This window comes from Phascolarctos cinereus, unplaced genomic scaffold (genome assembly GCF_003287225.1).
Source record: "Phascolarctos cinereus isolate Bilbo 61053 unplaced genomic scaffold, phaCin_HiC Scaffold_4;HRSCAF=312, whole genome shotgun sequence".
In the NCBI taxonomy this organism is placed as follows: domain Eukaryota; kingdom Metazoa; phylum Chordata; class Mammalia; order Diprotodontia; family Phascolarctidae; genus Phascolarctos; species Phascolarctos cinereus.
In genome coordinates, this window is record NW_027555847.1 from 126,948,223 (window position 1) to 126,965,486 (window position 17,264).

Here is a 17,264-nt window from a genome sequence, read left to right on the forward strand (position 1 = left end):
GGCTGTGGTCTCCTCAAGCTCAGCCACAGGGCCCGGCTCTCCTGGGGTCCCTCCACTGCCTGCCTTCTCTTCCTCTGAAGCTTCTGATGCCTCCACCATCTCCTCCTCTTCCCCAGGGTGTGCAGGGTCTGCCCTCAGATCGGGATCAGGAGATTGGGATGGGTCATGGGAGATGTTCTGTTCTGGAAACAGTAGGAGGGGAAGTAACTCAGGTAGAGCACATATGACTTCAGTCTTCTTGGCACCCCCTCCCTTTGACCTCCATTATCCTCAGGACCCAAGTACCTTCTTCCCACACCTTCCAAGCTCCCTCATGGAGGATGGAACATGGGGAGGAAGCACACTTACACACAGTCACTCGCTCCGATGGGCATGAGGGTGGAAGAGGCGTCGGGGTAGCAGCGATCTCCCTCACACACCCCAGCTCGGCTCCCTGCCCGTTCCCTGCCTGAGGGGGAGTGAGGAGGGGGGACAGACAGGACAGCAGGGGTTGGAGGGTGGTTAGGAAGGGGAAAGGTGGGGAGCAGAGGTTTGGGTAAAGGTCATATGGGGTAAACACATGGGGAGCAGACAAAGCATTGCCAAAAAGGGACAGAGGAAGATCAGGGTACAGATGAGGAGATAGAAGAAAAAGTAGGGAAGAATGGAAGCAGAGACAGACAATGGGCAGAGGCTTTTGATGGAAATGAAAATGTACCAATCCCATTCTCACCACCTCCCCGCCTCCCAGCTGGTTTGAGTATCTCCTCCAAAGGGAAAGGAAGGGTGGCTAAACACCTCTCAGCAGGGTATGTTCACTTTCTTTTCCATTGCACATGTGTAAACACCTTCTCCATCCCTCCCTCCTTCCCCTCTAAACATGCTCCACAACTTGCACATGAGAGCCTTCTCCTCTCTGGTCACGCTTCACTTCTCTGAGGAGCAAGAACCTTCTCCCCTACAGCCCCGCTTACCTTGTAGCCTCTGAGAGGCCACAACATAGCTGACGAGGGTAACATCACTGGAGCCCCCAGACTCCAAGGGAATGGGGTGGACCCGGAAATGCTCCAGCATGTCAAAGACCGTCTGGAACCAGAGGTGCTGCACCCGGCACTGACCATCCTCATTCAGGGACAGACGAAGGTGCTGGGGGCCGGGATGGGGAAGGTAAAGACTGCTTTCTTCTTGGGACCTAAGGGCTGCCACCTTCTCCCTGCCATCTCTCCTAAACTATCCTTTCCCCTGGGATCTAAAATCCTTTCCCAAACAGTTCCCCATGTCCCTGGGGAACCTCCTATCTCCTGAACTCCCCTTCCTTCTTTGAATTCTCCTTCCATGGGATACTTCCCTAAGCTAATCCTCTTCCCTAGACACTATAGCCTTCTCCCCTGAAGCTTCCCTTCCTCTAAGAAAGAAAGAAGCCCTTTCTTCCATGGGGCCACTCACCTTGGCCTTGCCCTGGAAGTTGAACGTGAGGACATACTCCCCCCCTCCTTGTCTCGCTTTGACGTACCAGGAAGACACCATGGCTGCCAGCACCCCCTGCCAACACTAGCTGGGCAGCTTTGAGTCGGGAAAGGGTCCCATGGAACCAAGGGTACTCTGAAAGGGGATGGTCCCCATCACCTCCATCTGATTCCCCCTGGAACAGGAACGAACCTTCAGGGAGGAAAGAGTGGGGAAACCGGGGTGTCAGGGAAGCCTCCCCCATCCCTGAGGACAAGAGTCTTCTGTCTTGAAGCCTTTCCCTTGTGTATCTTCTCCTTTCCCCTACTTTAGGCACCCATAGTCCCTCAGATCTGAAAGACCCAAGAGCTTCCTCCCCACATTCCATCCTCCATGAGGGGGCTTGGAAGGTGTGAGAGTTTGGGTAAGAAGAAAACTAGAATTAGAAGTAGTTAGAAAGACCTATATGGCAAAGACCCACACACATACCCTCCTCTCCATCCACACATATATATAGATACACACATTAATATATATATACAGACACACACATACACACCCTGGTACCTGTGGTGTCTGGAGTGTCCGGAGGAGGGTAAGGGGCTGGGAGGGGGTAAGTTGTCCCCACTGGGGGCCCCTCTTCAATAGGGACTCGGGGGGGGCAACTCTGGGGGCAGTAGTTCCATTGAATCAAAATGGGAGGCAGCAATGGAGGCAGAGCTGGGGGAGACAGAAGCTGAGGGACGATCCGAGAGGCCCCCATACGCCCCTAAAGGAAAAACCAAGGGTGCAAGGAAGGTTTGAGATTCAGCAGCCTCCATAACCCAATCTACTCCCCAGTTAGGCAAAAGGGAACCCTTCTCCCTAGGACACAGAGACAATAGCTTCCCAACATGTCTCCATGACTCAAATTTCCTCCTCAAATCTATCGTATAGATGCTATGGGAGAAATATTCTTAAAACACACCATTCATTACCAAGCTGCTGCTCAAAACCCTCTAGTGGCTCATGCCCTAAAAAACATTTATTTATTTATTTTAGGCAATTGGGGTTAAGTGACTTGCCCAGGGTCACACAGCTAGTAAGTGTCAAGTGTTTGGTCAGAGGCCGAATTTGAACTCAGGTCCTCCTGACTTCAGGGCCAGTGCTCTATTCACTGCGCCACCTAGCTTCCCCTCATGTCCTAAAAGATAGACTGAATTTGGCTTAGCACTGAATCCTTCAGGCTAACCCCAACCTACCTATCTCTCCAGTCTTTTCTCCTGTCCCCCTAATGAAGACTCCGCCCCCGCCTCCAGCCCAACTGATCACTTGTTACCCCTCAAACACATATCCTGCTTCTTTACCTCTGCATCTGTGCTTATACTGTCCCTCCACCTGTGCTTATCTAAATCCAAGCCCAGCTCCTCCAGAAAGCCTTCCTTGACTATTCCAGTGGCCTCATCCTCCCAAATCCAACACAATTAGTCCCCAGCACCACTCACCGTGCACTCAGCTGGTCCAACCTCATACTATAGCTTGTTTCATCTTACAGTAAGTCTCCCCTTCCTCCTCACTCTACAATGGACCTCAAGAATTGGAAGCTATACCTTCAATTTCTTTCTGTGTCCAGAGTTCAAAGCATCTACTGGACACTAAATAAATATCTCCCCATCAGAAATAGAGGAGACCTCAGAAGCCATTGAGCCTGACGATCTATTGACTGCTGATTAATTGAATAAGCTAAGACAGCAGGTTCTCAAAAAACAGACCACCTGGATTATTAGTCAGGAGATCTGCATCCTAATCCCAACTCTGCCACTTATTAGCTACATTCTCTTGGACAAGACACTCCTCCTCTCTGACCCTCAGTTTCCCCACCTGTAAAACGAGGAGGTTGGCCTAGAAGATCTCTTCTTGCTCTAACATTTTATGACTAATATGTAGTCAACAACACAAAAGTTGTCCCCCAAGGGTCTGGCTTTCCTCCCTTCCTGCCTCACCCTGAGACAGATGCTCATTGCTCTCACTGGGTCCCAAGGGCAGCTCTTGGCTGGGCAGACTCTCTGAGTGGTTGAGGCAGGACAGGTCCAGGCTGTCTGTGTTCTCCCTAGTAGGGAATGAAGTGCCAAGGGTAGGTATCAGACTGGGTATCAGTGGCACAGAAAATTTCAGGGAAAAGAAGAAAGGGAGAGAGGGAAGAGTCACAAGGTGAACTGAGCAGCATCAAGCATCTTTTCTACCACTTCCCCCCACCTTGCTTCCTCAGGCCCCTCACCCTGGACTCAGGCAATCCTGTAGATCAGACACCCAGGCCTTCATACTCAGGGCATCAGCTGTCTCCAGGATGTATTCCATAGGACCCTCCACCTATGGAGGCAAGGGTGTGGTACTTCAGACAGGAGATGGGGGAAAGAGGAGACCAATAAGACACTGAGAGCTCCCCAGGTCTTTTCACCCAACCTCAATGAAAAAAAGAGCATTCTCTCTAGCTATTTCCTCTCCTCTTGCTTCTCTTCCCAAATAAATTCTTTCATTTGTGTGTGTATGTATGTATATATGTTAGTATTACGTGTGTTTCTCTGTGTACGTATTTCCCTACATACATACATATATACACATGCATACATACATATATACACACACAGGTATATACACAGACACCCACATATATATATACACACACATACAGAAAGAAAGAGGGAATTGCCTAAACTTCAAGAACATGTCTTCATTTTGGGAAGAGTCCCCTGGCTGTGGGGTCATGGCACCTTTCTCACAGCTTCTAGTCCTTGGAAAAACTGAGAGCCTGACTATCTCCAACTCTGCATATGTAAAAATGTATATTTTTATACATAAAAATCACATTCTTTGGAATGGGTAATCAAGGAAGAATAGGAGTGCCCAAGCCTCCGACCTTAACCACAAACGTGTTCTCCCTGTCGGGCATCTCCAGGGCTGTGGTCGTCCGGACATCTGTGACGGTAGAACACAGGATGTTGATCCGGGGCCGGGATGCCTGCGGTAGAAGAGGCAGTAGGAGTCCCAATATTCAGGCTCAAAAACACTCCTCCACTTCCCAGGGGAAACCTGGCCTCCCAACTCTTCCCACTTCACCAAAGGGGTGTCAACACAAGCCCAATGGCTCCCTGCTCTACCTTGTAAGTAATGTGGAGGTGGCAGAAAGACTGTTGATATCACCAACCTAGTCCTGCATACTCAACAAGTGTCAAGAGTTAGCAAGATGGGTCCAAGTGTCAAAGGAAAAAAAAAAGTAAAAGCCTGTAGGCTTGTAAACTTCTGGGGTTCTATCTGCAAGGCTTCTACATTATTCATCCCCAGTCACACTTCCCCTTCTCTCTCACCTTAGGTGGGATATAGAACTCCAGCCGACTTCCTCCTCCTTCCCCCTCACTCCGAAGCAGCAGGCGACACTTCTGCCACCTTGGTGGTCCCCCACCCCCAGATGAGGTTCCAGTTCCTCCTCCCCCTCGACCTTCTCCTCCACCAACAGCTGCCTCCTCTGTTCCCATGAAGCTCAGTAGCCCCTCCCTTTGCACTGTCCCTGCCCCATCCTTTAAGGGTCCCCCTCCCCTACTTAGTCTCAGCCTCTCAAAGCGGTGTGTCCATCTTTCCCCAGGGGATGCCCCACCGCTAGTTGGCCCCACATTGGTGCTACCACCCCCCACCAGAGGAGTTGGAGTTGCTGTTTCCACCCAGGACAGGTGGTCCAGAGGCAGAGGTCTCCAAGGGTCCCACTGGAGAGGGGGGATCACCAGCTCCCCGCCACTGCAAGATCCCTCGGACCGAGCCTCGCACTGATCGGCCCACAGAGCGGAGGGAGAAACGTTTCTTCAGCTTAGGCTTTGAGGAGGATGAAGAGATTGAAGAAGGGAGAGGGCCAGCCAGGTCTTCAGAGGATCGAGAAGGACCCAACACAGTCAGAGGCCCACTGTTCCTGCAGCTCTCCAGGGAAAGATCACGTGATGGGGTTTCCGTACTGGGACTCAGGGGGATCGGACCAGATGATAAAAGGGAACCTGAGGCCCGGGCCACCTCAGCCTCAAAGTGCTGCAAGAAGAGCTCAGCAAAACGTCGGGAGAAGGCTGCCTCAGCCCCAGGCCCTGCATACTGGGGATGGGAAGCCAAGTAGAGGCGGAAGCGTCGGGCAAAGTCTAGGGCTGCGGCCCGAGCGTGGGATTCACAGAACTCCCGCCAACTTGGGGGAGGAGGTGGTGGAAGTGGTGGTGGCAGAGGGGGGAGGAGAAGGGGAAGTCCCATCCTCAGGGGAAGGGGCACCATTCATGATGAGCCAGATGAAATGGAGAGTGGGGGACCCAGGGGAGGGAAGGAAGTGGGGGGGGAGGCCAGAAGACTCAGGGTCATCTGCAGCAACTGTGGAAGGGAAAAAGAGGCACATATATAGGAGTCAGTATTAGAATTATACCTTATAGAGAATAAGTTCTAGACCTTTCCCCAAATACCAGAGATTCCCCAATTGTTCCACCCTCACTGAGAAGCCATCCACTTTTCCACACTGCCTTCTGTTCACCTTGTTCCTCTCTGATTCAGACAGATTCAAGAAAAGTCCTTCAAAATATGTTAGCTTCCTTCCCATATTCCAGGTTCTCACACCTCTCAAGCACTGGTAGGTTTTTTTCTGATATCTAGCCTCTATCTTTCCTGCTGTAATCTCAGCCCACATCCTTTGGCTTTGATCCCAGAAGGGTTAAAGGTAAGCTGGTCGACATCCTCCAAAAAAGAAACCCTTCAGAGACAGAAAGCTTCCTTTCCAATCTCTTCTCTTTCAGAAATAAATATATCCAATATCTTACTCTAAAGGTCCCTAACAGGTCAGCAATAGGTAGGTGACTGCCACCTTGCTTCTCTCCCTAAGGCTCATTGGCATTTTAAGCATTATGGTATGAGGGTACTGCCTTGAAGGCATCATTCCCACCCACCCCCTTCCATCCTCAGTAGCTCCTCACCATCCAAATATTGAGTACTGCTACCTTACTTCTTCCCCTCAGTCTCAAGAATAAAAGAAACTATAAGAAGGCTGGGATGAAGTATTTTCTAATGTCAAAGAATAAAAGAAAGCAAAAGGGGCTAAAGGTCAGACAAGCTGTGAAAATGAGCACACAGGCCCTTAGTCCCACAGCCCAGAGCAACTGGACTCCGGGAAAAACCCGGCTCAGAACTGAGGGCCACTAATCCTGTGCTTCTTCAGACCAGACTCATAGCCACTATTTGTAGCATCACTAGTTGACCAGGTTAGGAAGAGTTTCTAGAAAAATTTCTGCTTGACCAATAACAGCATTCACATAGCACTTTATGATTTCAAAGCATTTTCACACACATTCTCCTACTTCACAGCAACCCTATTAGAGAGGTAAACCAGGGGCTATTGTGCCCATTTTATGGGTAAGAAAACAGACTCAGAAGTTGAATGACTGCCTAAGGTCGCAAAAGTGGTGGCTTCGAGTTCTAGTCAGGCACAGAACCTAAGAACCCTGATTCCTTATTCCAGTTCCCTAAGATGGGAAATTCTGCGCAGGCCTAGGTTCAGCAACAAAATGAATTTCCACAGAGAGACATCAGAACCTGGAATGAACAAAGGAAATAATTTCCTAAGGCCAGACCTCCATGGAAAGGGCTGGAATGAGAGTGGCCTTAAAGAAGTCTGGCCTGTGTTTCTTATTTTCTCAAGAACTCCTTCCTGACAGGCAACCCACGCCAATTCTGCTGGTCACTTCCGGACCAACATCTTCACCCTCCCTTCATTCCCTATCCTTTCAGCCGCCTTTTACATCTACCCCGGACCCTGCCTCGAGGAGACAGAAACACATGAAATAGTCTCAAATGCCAATGAAGAGAGCCTGGGAAAGAGGGAGGTTTGGTGCATGCTGGGGGAGACACCCAAGCATGACATGCCTACTCCCTCCACCCCAGAGCTCGTACGTTCCACACCAACAACAGGGGGGACCCCTCACCCAGTGTGGGTCCCTTGAGGTCGCTCCCCCCCAAACGCCGTAGCTCCTTTAGCCCGGCTGCTGCTGCCCACTCGCCCCGACCCCCTGGCCCTGCAGTGATGAGGCCGCGGGCAGCCTTGCTCCCTTGCCCAGCCCCAGCGCTCCTCCGGGGGTGGGGGGCTCCGGAGAACGCCGGCTTTCCCTCCGCCCGTGGGCGGCCTCCTTCACCTCCGCCCATTGCGCCCCGCTCCACCGGCCTCCGGCGGTGCGCTGCCCTGGGGATATTCCCCCAGCCCCCAGCTTCCGAGCCCGGCCCCGCTCCAGGACCTTCGGCCCTCCCTCCAGTCCCAGGCCCGGGAAAGGGGGGAGGGTTCGGGTGGGGAAAGAAGAATGAGAAGGGGGGTTCCGGTTCCGGTCCCACCTGCATCTCGGTCCCCGCGGTTTGCTCCGGCGGCAGCAGCGGCGGCTCCCGCTCCCCCCCTACCCCCACCAACCAGTGACCAGCGACCAGCCAGTTACTGCGCAGGCGCTGGGACCCCCTTTCCCATCAAGGAAAAAAAAAGACCATAGATAAGGCAGCGGGGAGAGAAAGGCACGTTCCCTCCGACTTCCTCCTCCCGAGGCGTGGGGATCATAGAGATCGTTCTCCCAGGGTGAAGGAGCAGGGGTTCTTAAATGTAGAGGAGGAGGCGCTGTGAACACTTTAGCGTCCCCACTAGTCGCCCCTCAGGGTGGGACGTCCCCTGGGACATCCCACAGAGACGGGTTACGCTAGACTAGAACCTCCCCTGCCATCTTCCGTAAAGAGAATGAAGAAGATTGGCGGAGATTGGCAGACCAACCATAGAGACGGCACCTCGAGATAGAGTATCCCAAACAAATGCAAGGCTAAACTACCGCTAGGGGAGCATGAAACCAGAGAGAGGACGGTGCAGGGGCTGGTTAGAGGTCACAGAGGGGTCAGGTGGCCTCCTAGAGCGCCGGATCCTTCCGTTCTCTGAAGAAAAGGACAGCACCCTCTCGGGGAGGGATGTGGGAAGGCTGAGGTGACCTTGAGAAAGAACACCCACTTCCCAACTGGGGAGTCTGGAACCTGAGTTTATGTTGCTCAGTCTTATCAGTCGTGTCAGATTCTTGGTGAGACCCCCTTTTTGGGTTTTCTTGGCAAAGAAACTGGACTGGTTTGCCATTTCCTTTTCCAGCTCATTTTACAAATGAGGAAGCTGAGAGAAATAGGGTTAAGCCTAGGGTAACACAGCTAATACTTGTCTGAGGTCAGATTTTAACGCAGGACTTCTGACTCTAGGCCCAGAACTCTAACCACTATGCCACTTACCTGCCCCTAAGTTTAAGACCTTGGCCTTTCTCTGGTTGAGAGACCTTTTACAGCAACCCCAGAGATGCTTTGAGGCCTCTCTCCCTCAGCTCTTGGTGAAGAGTTTTCAACTGTTCAGGGGCTGATATCAGACTAAGAGGAGTTCAGTGGTCTTGATGGGGACATCCAAGAAGACCTCCACACTTGATGCTCCACTGGAAAAACCTACATTAGCCTCCTGCCATGTCTCTAGTTTATCAGATAGCATGATGTACTGAGAAAGGGAAGTAGAGAACTTGAATTTAAATCCTGGCCCTAGAGACATTCTAAGTATCAGTTTCCTCTTCTGTTAAATGAGGGGATTGAATCAGATGACTTGTATGATCCTTTCTGGTGCTACATAATGATACATGAGCCTGCTATAGGGGGGGCATCACTAGTTGCCCTCATCTATATCTTGCCACTGGACCCAGAAGGCTTTGGAGGAGGTAAGGCTGGTGACTTTGCACAGCCCTGCCTCACTTAAATCCAATTCACTTGTAAGTCATGACATCACCTTCCTGATGTCGTGGTCCTCTTCAAGAAGGAAGGACAAACAACAACAACAACAGTTGTCATGGGAATTTCAGGGATAGCCAAAGCTCTGGTATTTAAACTTGAAGAATGATGAAGTCAAGAAACCAGTGGAATCAAGTCATTTTAACTGAAGATTCATGTCGATTGTGTTTTGCTTCTAAGATTCTACAACTACTCTGTTAGGGGCTTGTATTTATGATTAACATAGACAACATAGTGTAGTGAAGAATACCATGCTTAGAGTCAGAAGAGACTGGGATGCATCCAGGCTGGAACACTTACTAGCTTTGTGATTATAGACAAGCCCCTTGACCTCTCTGAGGTTTAGTTTATCTGTAAACTGGAGATTACACTTGTACTAAATATCTCAAGGGTTTGTCTTAAGTACGACATTCATATACTATAATTCCCCAATAAAGGGGCATCAACCCTTTAGTTTTGGGCTACTGTGAAAAGTGCAGCTGTATTTTTGTATACATGGGTCCTTTCCCTCTGATTTCTTTGGGATGTAGCCCCCTTAGAGGTATCACTTAGTTAAAAGGTATGCAAAATGTAGAGAGTTTTGGGACATCGTTCTATATTGTTTTCCAGAATGGCTGGACCGATTCAAAGCTCCACTAATAGTGCATTAGCATGCCTGTTTTCCTTCAGCTCCTCCAACATTTGTCATTTTTTCTTTTTGTCATCTTTGCCAATCTGATGGGTATGAGGTAAAAATCTCAGTGCTGTTTTAATTTGCATTTCTCTATTAATGATTTGGAACATTTTATCATATGATCATTGAGAGCTTGGATGTCTTCCTTTGAAAACTGCTTGTTCATGTCCTTTGTTTATCTATTGGTGAATGGCTCATGTTATAAATTTGAATCAATTCCTTATATATGTTGGAAATGAGACTTTTATCAGAAAAAGTTGTTGCAAAGATTTTTTTTCCTGAATTGCCTTTTTCCTTTCTAATTTTAATTACATTAATGTTGTTTGTGCAAAAGCCTTTACATTTTATGTAATCAAAATTGTCCAATGTATCTTCTATCATCCTTTCTCCCTTGTTTGCTTACAAATTCTACCCAGAGGTAGACTTTCACAACTCATTTTTATAGACATCTAGAAAGATGGTTCCTCTGACAAGAATATGTATCCCCTGATTCTCAGTACCCAGTCATCTTTAAGCCCCAATCACTGGGAACCAATGAGAGAAAATCACTATGTTTTCTCAACAAGCTACTATAGCAGTTGTGTAGCTCCATGTGAGGTATGCCCTTCTAACAAAGGTCTTATCTGGCTCATTGAGGGACTCATCATATTGATCAGCGTTCTTCTGATCTCTACTGTTACAAATATGATAAGAGCCATAGAAGGGATACAAAGTACTTTGGGAATGCTGAGAAAAGAGCCCTTCTGACTGAGGGTTTTGGCAGAAGATTCACTAGGTAGAAGGAATTTAAGCTGGTCCTTAAAGCAGCATATGGTTCAAATAGAGAGAGTGAACAGATAAAGATATTCCAGATGGAACACGGACCAAGTTGGCTGGAGCTTAAAGGTAGAAGGCAACAATGAGAACTGGGGTGGAAAGGTAAGGTAGGGGTCAAATTGTAGAGGTCTTGAATTCTAGGTCAAGAGTTTGGATTTTATCCAATAATAATGGCTCACATTTTTATAGAACTTTAAGGTTTTTCAAAACATTTTCCATCTCACAAAAACTTTATGACCACTATTTCTCCCATTTTGCAAATGAAGAAACTTAGAAACTTAGGCTAAGAGAAATGAAGCTGCTTTTCAAGGTTACACATTTAATAAGTATCAGAAAGTTATCTGAACTCAGGTCTTCTGACTCCAAGACCAGTCATTACTATTTTCATTACACCACAATGCCTGCCTGCTACACATCTTGGCGAGCCACTGAGGGTTTCTGATTAGGAGAGTGATGTGATCAGAGTTGTGTTCGACAAAAGAATCTGTTCAAAGGATGGATCAGAGAAAGATACTGGAGCAAGAAAGCGACTTAGCAAGGTTGTACAGTAACTCAGGCTAGGGACCTTCACATCCCCAATTTAGAAGCTGGGGGTGGCCAGTGATCTCCCATTAAGAAGACAGGGTCTAGCATGTTCAGTAAATTTTTTTTTTTTGGCTTTTTCGGCAATGGGGGTTAAGTGACTTGCCCAGTGTCACACAACTAGTAAGTGTCAAGTGGTTGGTCTGAGGCTGGATTTGAACTCAGGTCCTCCTGACTTCAGGGCCGCTGCTCTATCCACTGCACCACCTAGCTGCCCTAAAATGTTAGCTATGATTAAATGATTATGTTTTCTCCTGCATGTGATCAATTTATTGTCTCTCTCTCTCTCTTTTTTTTTTTTGGTTGGGTAATGGGGGTTAAGTGACTTGCCCAGGGTCACATTGTAAGTGTTATGTGTCTGAGGCTAGATTTGAACTCAGGTTCTCCAGAATCCAGGGCCAGTGCTCTATCCACTGCGACACCTAGCTGCCCCCTTTCAGTAAATTTTGTTACTGATTTAGGAGTATTTTCTTTTCAAAAGGGGAACTCAAAGGAAGATCCTTAATAGGGGAATTTCTGGCAGAAACCAGAATGGATTTCCAGGGCAGAGATGGGAGACCCCAGCCCTCATGCCTTGGAGAAATAAGCCATTCAACTTTGGAGCTCCCTGGGGAAGGTTCGTTCTATGCTGAACAATGAGAGCTCAATATACCTAGATAGGCTTAGACTCCCACCATGTTTAAACCACAAGCCCCTCTACTCCTCCCCCACCCTCGCCCCACCATTTTCCTGCTATGCAGCTCTGCATGGAAACCACTACCTTCTCCCCAACCCTTAGTTTCCTTCCTTCAATTTTTTGCTTTAGGCCCTATATGCAAATCAACACTGCCACGGCTTCTGGAAAGGGTGTGTCGATTGACTGCCCTATACCTCCTCTCACCATCCCTATTAATTTCCAGACAAAAACATCCTTTCCTAGGAAATATCCTTTATGTATTGTCTGCCCTTGTTGGGTTGTAAGCTCTGTAAGGACAGGGACTGTCTCTCTTTTGTATTTCCAGGACTTAGCACACTGCCTGTAACATAGTAGAGCTAAGGACAGGAACTAGATCTATGATTTCATTGAGGCAGGGCGCTCCTCCCAAGGAGGAAACTCTACCAAGGCAAGTGGGCACCTCCACGGCAGGAGCGCTCAAACGCTTTTCTTCATTTATGAATTCATTCATTCACCAGGGGCTAGTAGGATAGTATTTTGAGACGAAAAGGGCTCCAGCTCCATATCACTTCACATAAATTGGGAAATCCTCTAACCATCTCCTAAGAACTGCCCCAGAAGGAGCCCTTCACAGCCCCTACCCTCAGCTGACCACAAATCCCAGGAGGCAACACAAACAGAGGGCGGGGTTTCGCTGTTGTTGCTGGCGGTGCATTGTGGGAGCTGGCAGCCTGTCTACCCCTCCGGCCTTCGGACTCAGTCTCCTTCCGGGTATTCCCTCTGCATAGGAAGTCCGCCACAGGGGTCCTAGAGGGGGCCTCTCAATAGTCTCCCTTTCCTGTCCTTACGTCACTTCCGTCCGACGGAAGTACCTTTCTTTTCTCTATGCCCTTAGCGCCTCGCACGCTGTGCCGTTCCCTGTCCCTTTCCTCTCTGGCACTCTTTTCCCTCTAACGCTTCAGTTATCCCCTCCCTTCTCTGCCCGTCCCCGCTCTTCATCGGGATGGCTGCAACCGTTATGTTCCGTGCACGGGCCGGGCCCAGTGGTAGGAGGGCGGAGAGAAGAGAGGCCGCTGGTCCCCTTGACCCCGGGGCAGAGCAGAACCGACGGGGAGGGTTGGGAGGGGCGGCTTAGGAGAGGAGGGAAAAAAGGAGTGTAGAGGGGATTCACGCATTCAGGGGAGTGATGTAGAAGGGCAGGAACGGAGAAGGCAAGGCTGGGTACCCAAGAAGGGGCTGCAGGAGGGAAGGAGTGGAGGGGGGAGGGCCTTTCGGATGATGGAAGAAGGAGGCGGGGCTGGGGTGGGGTAAGGAGGACCATGGAAAAAAAAAAAGATGGGGGCAAGTTGGGGACAGAAGGATAGAGGAAAGAAAAAAAAGAAAGGGGTTCTGGGAGAGAAACATAGAAAGGATGAAGGAGCATAGGAGAGAAATAGGGCAAGGCTATATGGAGAGTGGGAAAGTCAGAACTACAGCCCTCTTCTCTAATGCATTTTCTTCTCAGTTTTTCAGAGCTGCCAGCTGCTGCACAAATTTTTGAAAAGGGTAAGAACACATCCCTGATCCCAAACCTGACCGAGGCCAAAAAGAATGAAGGAAAAATTATGTGAATGGAGCTACCATTATCTGTTTTCTAAGATTTAGTTCCTGCCTTCACCCCCTTAACCCACCAAAGGGCTGTGGAATTTTTTTTCCCCTGCTGTCAGCATTGATCAGTTTCCTTTCTATGTAGGCTCAACTTTGTAACCCAGGGCAGAAGCCCTCCCTGCCCCTTATTTTACGGGGCCTTGCTGTGGAGGCCAAGAAGACTTATGTGAGAGACAAACCCCATGTTAATGTTGGCACTATTGGCCATGTGGATCACGGCAAGACTACACTGACAGCAGCAATCACCAAGAGTAAGGACAGAGAGATGTTTGTATGGGGGAGGACAGTGTTTTGGTTATCAGAGGTGGAAAAAAACATATATGTATATATGAATAGGTTGGACTTTTAAAGTGGCAGTAATAGAGGATATCCTGTGAATCTAGGTCGGGCAGGGAGTCAGGACAAAGATAGAAACTCAAAGGATCCTTGTTTCCCAGATGTGTCATTTGCCTTACTTTGGGTATAACATCTAGGCCCTGTTAGGGTAAGGAGATGATCAAAAGGGGAAGAGGACAGGGTACCACTTAAAGTGTATATATTCCCTTCAACTATTTCTTCCCTTTTGGTTTCAAGTTCTGGCAGAGAGTGGTGGGGCCAAGTTTAAGAAATATGAGGAAATCGACAATGCACCAGAGGAACGAGCCCGGGGTATCACCATCAATGCAGCCCACGTGGAATATAGTACAGCCACTCGACACTATGCTCACACTGACTGTCCTGGGCATGCTGACTATGTCAAGGTGAGAGGGACATACCTGGGCAACCCTAGGCACTGAAGTGGCTGAAGGAACTTGGAGTTCTGGGGAAGATACAGAAGTGTCATGGTTTAACGTGGGGTGCTGGTAAGAAGAAAGGAGGAAACAAGTTAAAGGCTTGAGAGGAGGATTTAAGGCCCAGGAAAAGGGGGAATAATGGAAAAGGACTGACCACATCACATCCCTTGGAGAAAGGAAAAGCAGAAAAAATTTGAAAGCTAAAGAGAACTTGCATGCTCAAGTAATATCATTCTCTGTCTCCAGAACATGATCACTGGCACAGCCCCATTGGATGGCTGCATCCTGGTGGTGGCAGCCAATGATGGCCCCATGCCCCAGACAAGAGAGCACCTGCTGCTTGCCAAACAGGTATCTGTCTCTTCAGGTGGAGCCTTATTAGAAACCTAAATCTGAAGTGGAGAAGGATGGTGTAGGGAGAGGGAGGCAGTCTTTAAAAGGCTCTGAGGTGGGGAATGGATTCATTGGGGTCAGGATTATTCCTTCATGGCATGTGTTAAGTGTTCTTTTCTAAACTTATGTGTAAACCTTGTTAATGGGAGCAATTTTCTTCCACCAGATTGGTGTGGAGCACATGGTAGTGTTTGTGAACAAGGCAGATGCTGTCCAGGACAATGAGGTGGTGGAGCTAGTGGAACTAGAAATACGGGAGCTGCTCACTGAGTTTGGCTATGATGGGGAGAAGACTCCTGTCATTGTTGGTTCTGCCCTCTGTGCCCTTGAGGTAAGGGGGAGTAGAAGGCCACAAGTTGGGAGATAATTCTCCCTGGGGCTCTTTGTTCATCCTGTTTCTGTTTGGGAATACCTTTGAAACGGTTGTCACAGAGAACAGTTTCCGTATTTGGTCAGACTGCTTTCAGTGACATTATATAACTCTGAGCTGGGTTGACCATAGGTCTGACCCACTATCCATGATCTTATGAAGACGAAGCCTTATGGCTGAAAGACTGAATAGGAACTTCAGGCCATGTACCACCTCTTTGCTGCTGCTGCCCTGTACTCTTGTACTCCTCTTAGAGGAAAAAAGCTGGCTTTTCCCTGACCCTGTGCCTCTCCTTTAACCACAGCAGCGGCAGCCAGAGTTAGGGGTGAATGCTGTAATGAAACTGCTTGATGCTGTGGACACTCATATACCAGTGCCCATTAGGGATCTAGAGAAGCCATTCCTACTGCCTGTGGAGTCTATTTATTCCATCCCTGGTGAGATTACTGCTTTATATTTTTCCCAGCTCTTTCCTAACTCCCTTGGCAAATGTTTATTTCCTGGTTTAGAGTCACACCTCATTGGCATTTTTAATTTCCCCCAACTCCAATGAAGCCCTTCCCACATTTTAAATTATCTTGTTGTAGGCCGTGGCACAGTGGTCACAGGGACTCTGGAGAGAGGAACCGTGAAGAAAGGAGATGAATGTGAATTTCTGGGCCACAGCAGGAATATTCGCTCTGTGGTCACAGGTAAAGTTCATGGTCCACTATTAAACCCTTCTTCCTATTTCCTCTGTTCTTGCTTACATTAGACTGAGGCCTTGTCCCCTTTTCTGTTCCTACCTTGAAGTTGCTTTCCTGTTGCAGGAATTGAAGTGTTTCACCAGAGTCTGGAACGAGCTGAGGCTGGAGATAACCTTGGTGCATTAATTCGGGGGCTGAAGAGGGAGGATGTTCGACGGGGTATGGTGATGGTTCAACCAGGCTCCATTCAACCCCATCAGAAGGTTGAGGCTCAGGTAAGCTATAGTTGAAGGAAAGAAGTGTTCTGGGAGTCCCTGGACTGTATCCTTCCTTAGCCCTGATCCAGTTCTCTTTTTAGGAAGACACAAGTAACAGCAAGCAAAGGCTTCTAATTGTTTGTGTCATTTCCCAGGTTTATATTCTCAGCAAGGAAGAAGGTGGCCGCCACAAGCCATTTGTGTCACACTTCATGCCTGTCATGTTCTCTCTCACGTGGGACATGGCCTGCCGGGTCCTTCTACCCCCGGAGAAGGTGAGTTGGTAGGTTAGGAGATTGTGAGCTTCATTTTTGTCTTCATATACCTAGCACTTAGCACAGCCTGGCACATGATTGGCACATGTTAAATGCTTTGTACCACCTCTTGTTCAAAAAGACAATAGCCTAGGTGGATTGTTAATGCTTATATGTGGGTGGAGGTGATTTCTTCTCTCCTTTCCCACCTTCCTCTTTTCCCCTCCCATCCACAACTTGGTTGAGGGCAGCGATTCATTTAATCCCCATTTTTCCTCCAGGAGATGGCCATGCCTGGGGAGGACCTGAAACTAAACTTAATCTTAAGACAACCCATGATCTTGGAGAAAGGTCAGCGTTTTACCCTGAGGGAGGGTGGTAAAACCATTGGTACGGGCTTGGTCACCAATGTATCAGCTCTGACTGAAGAGGACAAGAACATTAAGTGGAGCTGAGCTTAACTCTGGCCTTCTTTCCAACATCGGTACCCCACTGGCCTGAGTCAAGAAGCTCAAGTTTAGGAAGTGAAAAAATAGTCCTCAGGCTTTTCCAACCATCTGCAGCAACGATGTCTTCTGGAACTGAGGGGCCTGTAAGTTGTATGGGAAGATAAAGTGTTGTGTGAATGGTGGAACACAACATGCGTAGTAACTTGCTGTTGTACAGATTAAAAGATTGGGTACTGGTATTGTACCTTCAGATGGATGATTCCTGTTGAGTGTGTTTTCTTTCTGGTATTTTACAGTGACCCATAGTGTTGATGTCAGGGACATATTATTATCTTTAACAGAGAGAGTATGGTGTAGCTGGACCTGGAATCCCTTAAGTCCTTGGTTTTGGTCTCAGCTCATTTCTTTATTTGCAAAGTGGGAATAATGATATTTGTGTTACCTACCTCACAAGAGTTAC

At 48.5% G+C, this 17,264-nt stretch overlaps 2 protein-coding genes across 2 annotated transcripts; one reads left to right on the forward strand and one right to left on the reverse strand.

The window, feature by feature from the left end:
* Positions 1 to 68: 68 nt before the first annotated feature.
* On the reverse strand, positions 69 to 7,791 carry SH2B1 (SH2B adaptor protein 1). Its single transcript, XM_021006885.2, is given in 14 exon segments — positions 69 to 182; positions 349 to 448; positions 954 to 1,125; positions 1,426 to 1,467; positions 1,469 to 1,638; positions 1,993 to 2,086; positions 2,088 to 2,194; positions 3,408 to 3,550; positions 3,683 to 3,774; positions 4,322 to 4,423; positions 4,770 to 5,090; positions 5,092 to 5,655; positions 5,657 to 5,799; positions 7,398 to 7,791. Coding segments are annotated over 14 exon segments (2,286 nt in total). The 5' UTR covers positions 7,615 to 7,791; the 3' UTR covers positions 69 to 163.
* Positions 7,792 to 12,815: 5,024 nt separating this feature from the next.
* TUFM (Tu translation elongation factor, mitochondrial) lies at positions 12,816 to 17,060 on the forward strand. Its single transcript, XM_021006554.2, has 11 exons — positions 12,816 to 13,021; positions 13,480 to 13,520; positions 13,708 to 13,873; positions 14,196 to 14,362; positions 14,642 to 14,746; positions 14,955 to 15,119; positions 15,463 to 15,595; positions 15,746 to 15,850; positions 15,968 to 16,119; positions 16,257 to 16,376; positions 16,637 to 17,060. Exons 1-11 carry the CDS (start codon positions 12,979 to 12,981, stop codon positions 16,808 to 16,810), a joined length of 1,371 nt encoding a protein of 456 aa, XP_020862213.1. The 5' UTR covers positions 12,816 to 12,978; the 3' UTR covers positions 16,811 to 17,060.
* Positions 17,061 to 17,264: the final 204 nt, after the last annotated feature.

What these genes read in the sequence shown, in the direction of transcription:
- TUFM (XM_021006554.2), top strand. Translation starts at nt 12,979, where the DNA reads ATGGCTGCAACCGTTATGTTCCGTGCACGGGCCGGGCCCAGTG. An exon ending in TGCACGGGCCGGGCCCAGTG is followed by an intron (nt 13,022 to 13,479) that starts GTAGGAGGGCGG and finishes TTTTCTTCTCAG; the next exon opens with TTTTTCAGAGCTGCCAGCTG. An exon ending in CTGCCCTCTGTGCCCTTGAG is followed by an intron (nt 15,120 to 15,462) that starts GTAAGGGGGAGT and finishes CTTTAACCACAG; the next exon opens with CAGCGGCAGCCAGAGTTAGG.